A 12,822-nucleotide genomic window follows, 5' to 3' on the forward strand; every position below is an offset into this window, starting at 1 on the left:
GTAATACATTTTTGTTATTTTTGGCTATTTTTAAGGTTCAAAGCTGTTTTAAGCCTTTGGTATGGAACATAAGGATAAATTATGTTAATATATTTTAAAGCTGAGTGTTAAAAAAATTTAAAATCATTTTTAAAATGTCTGCACCATACTTTTAACTCTAGTTATCTTTGTTTAAAGTTGAAAATAGGTCCTTTTTGTTCAGAGGTTCATGGTTTCAAGACGAATAGATTCAAAAAGGTTAAAATTATTGCATTGAATAACTGAAAGTATGAACTTTAATTTACAAAAAAAGAGCCTCCCAAACATGCTCCATATTGTTTTCAATTTAAGATAAGGCCATGACAATATTTCAAGGAAATACTCATTTTTGAATTGATCTCATAATAAAAGTCCGTCAGTATTCGTATGCCCCAGCTAGAAGAGATAGAAACAAAAACAGAGAAGATGAAAAGAGATAGAAACAAAGAGAGAGAGAGAAAAAAGGATTTGCCCCCAGGACTCCCTTGAATGACCCCTTTTTGAAATCCCTTACCCACTACGGGTATGCAACGAGTCCTCTTGTTTCCATGAAGCTTGAAATAATTTATTTATACAGTTTGAGACATGAAGCTTATAGCAAATTGTATCTATTCTTTTTCTCCTTTTTTTATCTCTCTTTCTTTCTATATCATTTCTTTTTTTTTCTCTTTGTTTCTATCTCTTGTAGTTGGGGCATACGAATATTTATGAACTTTCCATATAAAATTAATTCAAAAATGAGTTCTATCCTTGAAATATTCTCGTAGCCTTATCTCAAATTGGCAACGATATAGAGCGTTTTTGGTGTTTGAAACACCAATCTCTTTTTGATAAATAACTCAAACCCCTATTTAGTCTCCATGAAATGCAAAAAACGGTTTTTGTGTTTTGGGCATAGCATAAACCCCCCTATATTACAACCCCCCAAAGAAAAAATCGACACCCATTTCTTAGCAAGTCCAAGCTCAAAAGAGGGATCCATGCAACATTTCAGACCCTTGGTTCAACGGTGTGGGAGTGTATAAATGACATCTACAAACAATCTCTCTTTTATATAAATAGATGTTTATATATCGCTTTCCTGACGACCACCATGAGTCAACACTATAGCAGACAAAAACATTTTGACTATTGTATTAACAATATTTTAATCCTGTTTTTCAGTATAAATCATGAATTAATTTATATGAATTTGAACAGAATATAGTGTGGGGTTTTACCATTGTGCTATGATTATGTACCTTTATCTTTATATGTTACTCAAAATATAGGTGTAACCCAATAAGTTTTGCTTGCATCGTTATTTGAGGGATTCGATTTTCTCTTAATTGATCAAATAGTGACATTTATTATTAGAGACCTATTCAATATAATCTTTCCTACGATTAGCAGCATCCACAAATGATACAATAAATTAAATAGTTAAACTGGAAGGACTTTATCTTGATTTAAAATATAAATCCTTGAGATATCTTTGACATTTCCCAGCTTCTTGCCTTTTAATTAATTCAAACCCAATAGTAAAAGTAATTGTTCTTCTCAAACTAACCAAATGATTTCATCTTAGGATTATATTTTCCCTGAACTATTGCTATTTTAAATGTTGAAGGTTCTCCTCTTCATATCAGTAATTCATTTTCTCACCCTCTCCCCTTCCTCCCCGTTCCCCCCAAATTACAATTAGATATTTTCTGTAAGAAAAAGAAAAGTTTAAAGAGAAGAAGAAAAAGGAGAAAATGTAAAAAAAAAAAAAAAGTAAACTGGATTTGTCGTTTGTTGTTGTTGGGTGCATGAAATGTCCTAAAATCTGTAATGTATTGATGAGGTTCGTCTTGGCAATGAGTTAGTTAGTGATGATGAGAGGGCGGTTTACATCTCGAGCTCATAGTTTTAAAGAGAACCTATTGGAAGTGTTGGAGAACAAGGGGGTGAAGAAGAAGAGGATCATTTGTGGCGGCTCTTCCGATAATATCTTAGAGTATGAAAGAGATATTCTTTGTCCTGATATAAAGAAAGGTTACTTAATGCATGAGATGGAACTGGCTTTAGATTATTTTGAAGAAGCAGTAATTAAGAGGAGGTTCGAACTTCTACCCGGATGTGCTAATGTTGTTCTGGAAACTTTATTATCCATTCAGAAATTAGTTGGAAATGAGAAGCTTGTTCGTGTTTTCAAGGAACTTGCTTCTCTCACCCTTTGGGCGGACAGTATCTTACTTGGATATAGAAGCATTGAATCTTGGGAAAAGGTGGAGAATACTGTGAAGGCAATCAAAAATGGAGTCCGTCGATCTTTAGAGAGTTTCTCATCCGAATGTCATGTCTCAAAAATGGTCGAGCTTAAAAAAAGCTCATCATTTCATAACTCTCTTCCTGATATGCTATCAGAAGTTCCTCCCCCATTACCACCAAAGTTGAAGCATCGCTCCTTTACTCCTCAAATTGATTGGTTTTCAAATCCCTTGTTCCAAAGTCCGCAAATAATATCTAATCAATTTATTGGGTGTGATAGATTAAATCTTATTCAAAATGAAACTTCAATCGACATTAACTCTTTTGGCATAGAAGATAGACTATCTTTACCTTTTATGCTTGGTACATCTACTTGTATTGCTTCAAATTGCAATATCAATTTTTATCCCAGTTTAAATGTCTTTAAATCCAAGAGTGTTTTAAGGGCTGCTCAAGAACACACGCACCCCGATAATATTATATTGTGTTCACGTAAAAAAAGTATGTCTAAAAATCAGAATGATGACAGCGTACATGAAGAATTAAACTCAATTACCACGCTACCTCCACCTCTGCCTCCAAAAAAAACCAACATTATGACATATATGGAAATATTTGGCAAATCAGTTTTTCCGTCTGGTAAGAAATATTAATTTCTTCATTCTCTTTATGAAGAAATAAATACACCTATGATTATAAATTAAATCGTTTTTTAAAATGTATTAAATGACTTAGATGTACAACAAACACATTATTTCTCTATTACAATAAAAAAACATATCTAAATTGCGCTAATCAAATTAATAGCTTAATTATATTATATCTAGTTTTTATTGGACATTTTCCTTCTTAGTATTGATTAAACTAGTATATTACATTTGAGCTTTGTTTATTAATTGTATTAACCAATAGTTATATTTAATTTGATTTATATCTTTTTAATTGCTTGATGTGTTAATTAATATTATAGAAAATTTAGGATATTTTTTAAAGTTTCGTATCATATATTTGGATGAAGAGCATTTTTAATTTTGTAAATTACACTTTTTAAGAGCAAAATTGCTTAGATTAGACAAAACTTAATTTAAATTAATTGTTATGCTTTTGAATTTAGAATAGGATTAACGTAATCATTTCTATATTGAGATTATGTTTCGGGGATGAAAATCTTTCTTGTTATTTTCTATGGGAGAGTGAATTAATCTCAACTGAGTAAATTGTTACTGAGCTTTCTATATATTAAATAAAAGAATTTGAGTAAATGTAATATTATAATAATTAATTATATTTATTCAGTTCAACTTCATCTGAATAATTAAAGGAACGTTAAAAAATATTAATGTCAGATTATTTAAAATACTAATATTTTGTATTTTTACGAAAAAGTATTTCTTGAAAGAATGACCCAATCAGTTGATAAAGTTCTTAATTTTATCATGTTTCTTTTTATGATATTTGATACGACTGGGGACTTATGTATTTCCATTAATAATCGTTTTTAGTGGTCTCATGACTAAAATTCAGCAATCATTACTTGATTTTTATAAAGTAAGCCGAAAACTCGGCTTTTGTCCCTAAATTACAAATATTTGGCCGGTACTCATAAATAACTTATTATTGAGTATCAATGCTTTCTCAGTGGTAAGAACGTTAGATAAGTATAATACGTTACTTTTAATTCCATCTCACAGCACAATGTACTTTTTGTTTGTTACTTGTAGATGGAACTTTAATAAATATAATTTACCTTTAACATCTCAGCTAAATTTATATTTATATTTAGAATACTCTTGCTAAATAAACTTTTGGAAAATAAACAAATCTCAAAGTTTGAAAACATTTAAATAAACGATTTAAAATATTTTACATAATATATGTTTTAAGAGGGGAAATTAAGTTTATTATATGGCATAAAAAGTAATGAATACTAATACATTTGATTAATAATGAAGCATATGTGTGAAATTGCCTCCAAAGTATTGATTATTTATTTACAATTAGTCATATAATCCAATTAATTTTATTTAATTTCGGAATATTTGAAACTTTTAATCAAGATAAAGTAAAGAATAGTTCTTTATCAATTATTAGTATCCTTGATTTTTATATACTCGTATATGGTTATTTTATGTCAAAATATTTTTTTGAGTCTTAATTATACCCTAACAATTTTATTTAAAAATATAAAAGTTCCAAATAAAAAACTGATCTTTCTTGAAGGATTTTTAACATTGAATTTAAGCAAACGATACAATTTAGTTTTGAGCGCAGAATCCTAAACTGATCTCAATTTTCTCTGACTTTTCTGTTTTCTGAGGTATCTGGGGTTATAGCAATTCCACACTAATATCGTTTATAGTCATTTTTCACCATTAAGATAATAACCAAATCAAAAGTAAGTTAGATAGAACTAATATTTATTGTATTACGTTTACTGCTTCTGTATCTTATTCTGAACTTGAGATATTTCGCATTTTATGATAAAGAAATGACACTACTAAGACTTTTATAACTTATTCATCATTCATAGTAATAAGAAATATTATTTTTTATAATTATACTAAAGAAAAATGTTCAACTTTTATTTGAAGAAGGACGTAAAAAATATCCAAATTTAAGATTATTTGTGCGATATTTTTTATGGAGAACATTATTTTAATATTGTTAACGAGTTCAATGCCTTATAATTACGTCACTACCCGTAATAAGTAATATTATAAGGATACGCTGAAAGTTATGCTAAATGCATATTAAAGTAATAATGTTATACCTAATTACATAATTTGCAATTAGTTATTGAGATAGGTCGACACAAGTTTCAAAAAAATGTAATATAACTTTCATTCGAAATGGGCAACCTTAGTTTTGACCACAACCCCAAGTGGCTCTGGAAAGGACTTCTATCATGTACGCACCATGTCCACGGGGATAGAGTCGCAAGCAGCCACAACTTTGGCCTTCAGGTCGTCCAAATTTTTGATAGTGGTCACACAGGATCTGCTCTGAAGAATAGACCACATGGAGTAATCCATGACGTCTAGGTCACGGATAGAGGAGGGCCAGACTGTCTTGTCTTTGAAGCCACTCAAATTGCACTCACTCCACCACTGCGTCTCTCTGGATGTGTGGGAGCGGCACCATTGTGTTGGAAGGTGTATAACTCATTCTAGAAATGCTGTTGGGACCAGGGAAAAATACCTTCCCCCAGGATGACACTGATGTACTCCTTGGTGTTGATCTTCACACCAGTCGACACAAACACCAAGGAAGACTTCCTTGTCTCAGTCACGGCCGCCCAAACCATCATAAACTATGGCTTCTGCACTCTGTTGACTCCATGATCACCCAAATCACCTTGTTTGGCCAGAATTAGATCATTTTGGGGGTTAAAAGTCTGTTCGACAGTGAAAATTTTCTCATCACTGAACACAATGTTGGAAGCCGTCCCAGTTCTCCGCTTCTGAAGAATAACAATGCTTCTTTCAAGCCTTTTAGCCTTGACCTTGCTTGCCAAGGTCATCTTGGATAAGGTCTCTCATTGTCGTTGCACCCATGTTGAAACCCTTGCCCATCTTGGTGAGGTTCCTCATGGGATTTCTGGCAATACATGCCTTAACGAATCCGGACGTCCTTTTTGACCTTGGTATCCCTGATCTGGCATGTCCTTGACATATTGAGTCGCCTCGTACGTCTTAATGGGCATGAATGGTTCCTCAACATAACTGGTTGACGTTTACCCTTCAGGCACTTCTTGATTATAGGCTCTCTCTTCACTTTCATTGTGGTTAGCAAAACTGTTATTTTATTCAAAACTATTTGTTTAGATATAGTTTCAACATAACTAGAGTTTAAACATAATATCTTGCAACCTTACATACAATTATATTATATAAAGTTAATTTAACATGATGCACTGTGGACCCGGTAATTTAATACATGGTTTCGAACAAATTTAAATAAGATAATTATACATTTGAAATATTAAATTAACTGCTCTCTGTGAATGGTGCTTCATTTTGTCAATTCTGGAATCAACTTTTCAAGGAAGTAGTCAACTCTAAGATCTTATCTGGCTTGGTTTAAAGGTGTGTTAACACATCTATCACACATGTAAACGTATACGCATACATTTAGATAAGATGAACAGGCAGTATGTCAAAAAAATAAACCGAAAATTAACGGTGTCACCCTAACAATTTGAAGAATGTTTGGGAAGAAAGCAGCTTGTATCTTATAACTAAAGTTGATAATATTGTAGAGAAAAACGTGTGCAAGGAGAAGGGGGAAAAAAAATACATATGGTATCATTGTTTAAAATACTGATGTGATTATCATCTGCCTGCTTTATTATGATTTTTGAGGGTATAACGAAAGTATTTATTAGCAAAATGTATAATGAAGATAAACTATTTATAATTGACTTAGACGTTTTTTTATCCGTTACAGTAGATTTTATAACGTCACACTTCATGAAATTGTAATTCATTATGAACCTTATTCTCAGAATAATAGCTAATGAAACGACAAAGTAGAGTATTTCGAAATATATTTGAAGTTCCAAGTTTAAAAAAGAAGCCTTTAACTAAATATAATCTATATAATAAAAAATATACCATCATACATTTATTTAAATATACAAAATTAAACAATTGGAATCATATAACTAATAACAATAAATTATATATATAGAATATTGAAATAACAGATTGATCCAAATAATAATTTTTTGTTCTGACACCGGAATCCAGTTAAATATGGCATAACTTTAGGTTGAAAAGCACAAGCGAGACGTGGAGTTTAATCATGAAGATAATCACCCCTCTCTTCTTCATGTGGAAGTTGCTATATACAATTGTGTACAGGATAGATATATATCTACCAATGAGATCTAACTAATTATGAATAATAAAGTAAATGTCAAAATCATAAAATTAGACAATAAATATACTAATAAAAAAATGTTAGAAATAAATCCATCTTAAAGATTTAGAGCAAAAGCTAATTATGTAGTAATGTCCGGCGATATTATTCTTTATTAAGAGCATCAAAAAAAGGTATTTTCCCCGTTATCTATGCTTATATAACAACTCACTATTATCATGAAGGATATACACAATTGCTAATTATAATGCTACACCCAATGTAACTACCCCCGTTGTTGTGACCATTTAAGCAGTTGTTTTGGCCTCTTATGAGTTTTCTGAACACCATTTCCTGGAGCATATCAACCATAGCTAAGCCTTAAGTGATAAAAAAAGTAATATTTATTGACTATGTAATATTGGAAAACCTAATTATCATACCCAAGTCTTTAAGTGAAGAAACTGGTCTCAGACAAATTAGTTGTGAATCATCCAAAGCTATTACCCCCGTTGTTGTGACCATTTAAGCAGTTGTTTTTGCTATTCAATGAGGTGTGTACCATAATTCTTGATATGTTTAGCTAAAATAGAATTATATTTTATGGTTAGATTTAAAAAAAAATTGAATAGTTACTGTTAGAAAGTACAAAATTCAGAGTTCCATTTCAAAATTAGTAAATATTTTATACTTTTTACTGATAACTTGATCGTCATTGGGTGTGGATGACTCAAAACATTTTTATATGTATTTCTATAAATGACATCAGTACCAATATCCTCCATTAATTTAATGATGCTTCCTCGGGAGGGGATAGGATTACCCGTGTATTTCTCCATAAATTTTTTGAACATAGATGATTAGCAATGGATAAGGTTATATTAAATGCAATAAGCATCTTTGTGAGATCAGAGTTAAAGTCTGACTTGATGTATTCATCATTAACTTGATTTTTTAGATGAATATCCATGCTCTTGATATGAGATGAGGATAATGAGTGGCGTGTAATTCTAGACATTGGACTAAAGCCACATTTATATCGACAAATCCGACAAACCATCTGTTTCTCATCTGGTAAGTATTTTCCAAATTCCTGGGCCTCCATTTTCAGAAATCCAGACAGAAGGCGACGTTGTTTTAGGCATTTTATTCAGTTCTCTATCGACTATCACCATCTAATATTATATTAATATTGAATAATAAAGGCGGGAATGATAACATTCTTGATTGATAGAAGAAGATGTATATTATTTAATCAATGATGCCATAAGTATTTCTTCTCTTCTCCTCGCACGCTTTTCTATTCTTACCAAAATTATCACCCTTGCTTATAACAAGAGGTTAAAAAAATATCAATTTTGAAGATCAGTCTCTTTTTGTAACGGCTACCTGAAAAGAATTTCTTTTACCAAATTTGTCATCATTATTCTTGAATAGAGAACAATAAGTATAAAATAATCACTATTGTGGGAAAGGTGACGATTAATTCTGAGGATTTGTTGTGTAAGTCTCTGTTGGATTTGAAGTTGAATTGAGGATCTGCATCACTGGAATTCATGCATATATTTTTGCTGGATACGGAGTGGGGTCTTTGCTTTTTTACTTCATCTCATAGTTGCTTACTGCTATTTTAGTGAAACGTCATGACAGATAAGCTGCTCTCCACCCAAACATTCTTCAAATTGTAATTTAATAAAGGTATTATAATTTAATATTTATAGAATATGCAGGTAGTAGACTAGTGACGTTCTGCATCATGCATACTATGAATTCATCTTGACTCGAGTTCCAAACTTTGAGCTGAACATGGTATTAATTCTCGTATAAATAGGCTTATTTAAGACAAAGAGCTTCCTTATTAACACCATCCAGGAGCCATCAGCAAGTTGGGCCAGGGCATGGTGAAGGTTGTATTGATCGCTTTAGTGGATGCTGAGGATGGCTACATCGAATGAACTGTAAATACATTGTACATCATTATTGCCAGTTTTTTGAATTATCGAAATATATTTATTTTTTTGCCGAGATATGTTAGTTTTTGTAATTTTGTTGGAAAGGCGACTTATGTAGTATTAAATAAAACTTTTATTGATGAAAAATATTATTATATTTAGCAAATTTAAATTATCGACCAGATCATGTCGTGATCGTTGGAACATGATATTGAGCTCAAGTATCGGATTTTGTTCGTTGGGATATCGATTATTTATTTCTTTTATAAGTTTTTGAATGAACATGAGGACGAGGAGAAGAAGTTGATATTTCTCAAATTAATTCCATCCTATCGTAAATTTTGATCTTTTTAACCCTTTCAGGTCCACAGTGAATTAAAAAAAAAATCAAAGATAAATTTAGTCAATTTTTGATAGTTTTGATCATATTATAACTAATTAGAATATTTTTTTCTTTTCATTTGTCTTGACAATTAAGTTGTCCTTTGACACCCTTCATAATATTTAATCGAACAACTTTGTTGTCAAGAACCGATATTCATTCTGATATTTAACAATATTGCAGTTTGTGGATGCTATATCAAGAAAATCAAAGAAGATTATTTGATAAAAATGACTGTCAATCTAGGTAGAATTAAGCAGTTCTTTGATCCATGAGATTGATTCCCCCATGCCTCTGTTGTTGAATGTACAATTGTAGGACAAAAATTTTGTGAACCATTTGTTCAGACTATTAGTTGTCTTACTTAAGTGTATGCTTTGCCACTCTTAGTATCTTTGAGATTATCATCGAAGTGAAACTTTCCTAGTATCATATATAATGACGTGAATGTTTGCTTCAGGGTTCAATGAAACATCTTATGCATTCGTTTCTCTGATAGCTATAAATTAAGTTTCATGATCCTTGAATATATTATCAATGTTTTCTTCATTAGCTCTGTCTACTTCGTCTAAAATACTATAAATTTAATTGCAAGAAGTTTTGCTGAAAAGGTTAAAATATCATGTTCTTTGTTTTCTTTCCATAACTTAGTTTATGAACAACTCTACATTTAATTAAAAAGTAATCATAAAAAATATATTATGTACATGTTTTACATGCCAATCTGTCCACTAATAATGAGTACTTTAATATGAATTCTCGCAAAGAACAAAAACGTAAGATACGTGTGTAATCCTGAACAAATTTTTAAATTTAATAATAAAAGAAAAAAATACCATTCAAACCTAGAGGTACACCAGTGTCCCAACAATTTTAAACGGACACAACTTCTGCATTTTTCATCAAAGCATAGAGCAATTTTCAACAATTATTCCTTGGCTAGACAAATATCATATATGTAAAAACAAAAAAAATATTCATACATGAAAAACATATGATAAGTAGAGTGTTATTTTATCGAATTCCAAAAAATGAGTTAGTTTTGAGAATTATATAAAGATCTATGATAAAAGATTTTATAAATTTTAGAGATCTACTATTACTCTTTCTAATAGTTTTAAATATTATGAACAATAGTGCAATGACTAATAACCAGTATCCCTTCGATGCAAAAGGGTTAAGTTGATGTTGATGTTCATCTAATACTTTATTAATTCTTCTTCTTATGAAAACTATGGTTTGAGCATTTGAAATTCAAGATAAATCAATAGATACAGGAATTCAACACTTGCGATTGGACGTGATAAATAATGAGCGACTTTATATTGAATGTACTAGACGAATTCGGAAATTAATCACAAATAACGTTATTGGCTATCTGACTTGGCTAATTTTTTACTTTTAAAGGCTGATTCAAGAGGTTTATGGTCAGTAAAAATTGTCACACTTTTACCCTCAATCAAGTTCTAGAAATGCAACACAAATAAATAGGCTCCTAATAACTCTTGATCGAAAGTTCAATATTTAACTTGAGCTTGACTTATCTTCTTATAGAAAAATCCAACTAGAGATGGTTTGTCATCTACAATTTGATGAAGAACGCCTTTCATTGCATGATTTGAAGGGTCTGTAATTAAATGAAAAATATGACGCTTTAGGCTTACAAAAGGTAAACAACAAATATGATCCAAAGAATTTTTCATATTCTCAAACGATGTTATTTCTTTCTGAGTCCTAACTAAATCCTTTTTAATATCTGATAAAGGGATTAATTATATTAAAGGTAAAACCAGATTAGCAAAATTGGGTATAAGATGCTTATAAAATCCAATAATTTCTAATAATCGCCTCAATTGTGAAGGTTATACTGGTTTCTGGAATGCTTTGATAACCAACAGATTATTTTTAGATGGTAGTTAATAATATAAAATAAAATAAATTGATTCAACAAATTATTAGAGGCAAATGTAAATTATGTATATGCAATAATAAGTAATACATTTTTATACAGAAATAAGTATGCAAATTAGCAGAATATAATATGCATTCCAGACAAAGATATTAATAAAGGAGAAGCACATTATTTTTACAGTTTAGAATCATCTTCCACTTGTTTTCTACTGACAAAAAAAGACAAGTAATAAGAAAATAAGCAATGATATTAAAGCGTCTAGGTTATATATACCATAACATATATATCTTGCATCACAATTTTTACCTTATGAATGAAATTGAGATTAGGGATTTCTGCGTTATGAACATCAATGACACTGAAGTACGCTTATCAATAAAATAGTTTTCTAAGGGTAGGAGACGAAGTTCAGTTGACTTAAGGAGGAACGGATTCTAGAATTTCGATAAATGAGCTGTTAATGGAGGATGATAAATCTTTATTTTCCTCATTGGGTCTTTCAGTCGATTATTCTTTTTGTGGAACTCTTTAGTTCTTATAGGAGTATACTATGATTTTGTAGAAGATATAGAGGAACTTTTACTAACCCTTAAGTATAGAGCCAATGGTTCACGAGTTCATAAGTTTCTATCATATATCTTAATGTGAAGGGGCATCTTCACAATGAACGATATTTCCATTAAAAGAGATAAGATCTACTGAGTGAGGCACAAAGAATGGCTGACTGGTTGGGAAATATCTAGAATAGCTCTAGGATTTATTATTTTTATATAAAGATAAAGTTCCTTCTTGCCATTCATACATTTGCATAAATTATCTTTTTTTACATGTCTAGTTATGTATTTTTCTAGAAACAAAAAAATTCTTTAATGAGGGAAGTATCTAAACTTCCATATTTATCAGGCTTCGACCCGTCCATCCTTTTCCCGTTCATTTGTTCATTTTCTGAAAAGTTTTTGTTCGTCGTTGCAGCAAAGTCAGAGCTTGTCGATACAATATGTTTAGTACTAGAGTGAGTACCGTGTATTGGTCGGAGTTATTAAGTGTTCATGAACTTTGCTTTAAAAAATTGGAAATTTACTCTTCTTCTCATTGTATCAATAGGATATTCTAGTACTATAGTATTACTTAAAATTTGTCAGCCCTTAGATCGGTCCTTATTGGTCTTTTATGTTAATTAGAAAAGCTATAATTACGTAGTTGCTACTAAATAAGTTATTTGTGTCACTGAAGTTTTATCATAATTATTAACTTCTTTCAAAGAGAAATGATATCTGAAGTTAAAAGTAGGATGTGTGTGACTACAAAATAAAAAGATACCTACTATCGTAGGACTGAAACACTTTTGTATAGGTCCGTAGGATTGTTGAACAGTAAAAAAGATAGGACCGATAAAAAAGACCAGAAGGGGAGGGGAGACTCTTAAGGAAATCAGTTCTAGGACCAATTCAACATTATGCTAGGCC

At 30.8% G+C, this 12,822-nt stretch overlaps 1 protein-coding gene and 1 long non-coding RNA gene across 4 annotated transcripts in view; one reads left to right on the forward strand and one right to left on the reverse strand.

Moving 5' to 3' along the window:
* The first annotated feature begins 1,735 nt into the window (after positions 1-1,735).
* The window catches only part of LOC121126716 (uncharacterized), a 60,922-nt gene continuing 49,835 nt past the window's right edge, over positions 1,736-12,822 (forward strand). For all 3 annotated transcript variants that reach the window (XM_040722022.2, XM_040722023.2, XM_071891842.1), the window contains exon 1: positions 1,736-2,889. In XM_040722022.2, the coding sequence (XP_040577956.1) occupies positions 1,872-2,889 (1,018 nt within the window). In that variant the 5' untranslated portion in view covers positions 1,736-1,871. The remainder of the gene's footprint in view (positions 2,890-12,822) is intronic.
* On the reverse strand, positions 6,842-11,365 carry LOC139906649 (uncharacterized). Its single transcript, XR_011782318.1, has 3 exons — positions 7,747-11,365; positions 7,554-7,693; positions 6,842-7,490 (listed from the first exon to the last, which is right to left on the reverse strand). It is a non-coding gene; the product is annotated as an uncharacterized lncRNA (long non-coding RNA).

This window comes from Lepeophtheirus salmonis, chromosome 12, assembly GCF_016086655.4.
Source record: "Lepeophtheirus salmonis chromosome 12, UVic_Lsal_1.4, whole genome shotgun sequence".
NCBI lineage: Eukaryota > Metazoa > Arthropoda > Copepoda > Siphonostomatoida > Caligidae > Lepeophtheirus > Lepeophtheirus salmonis.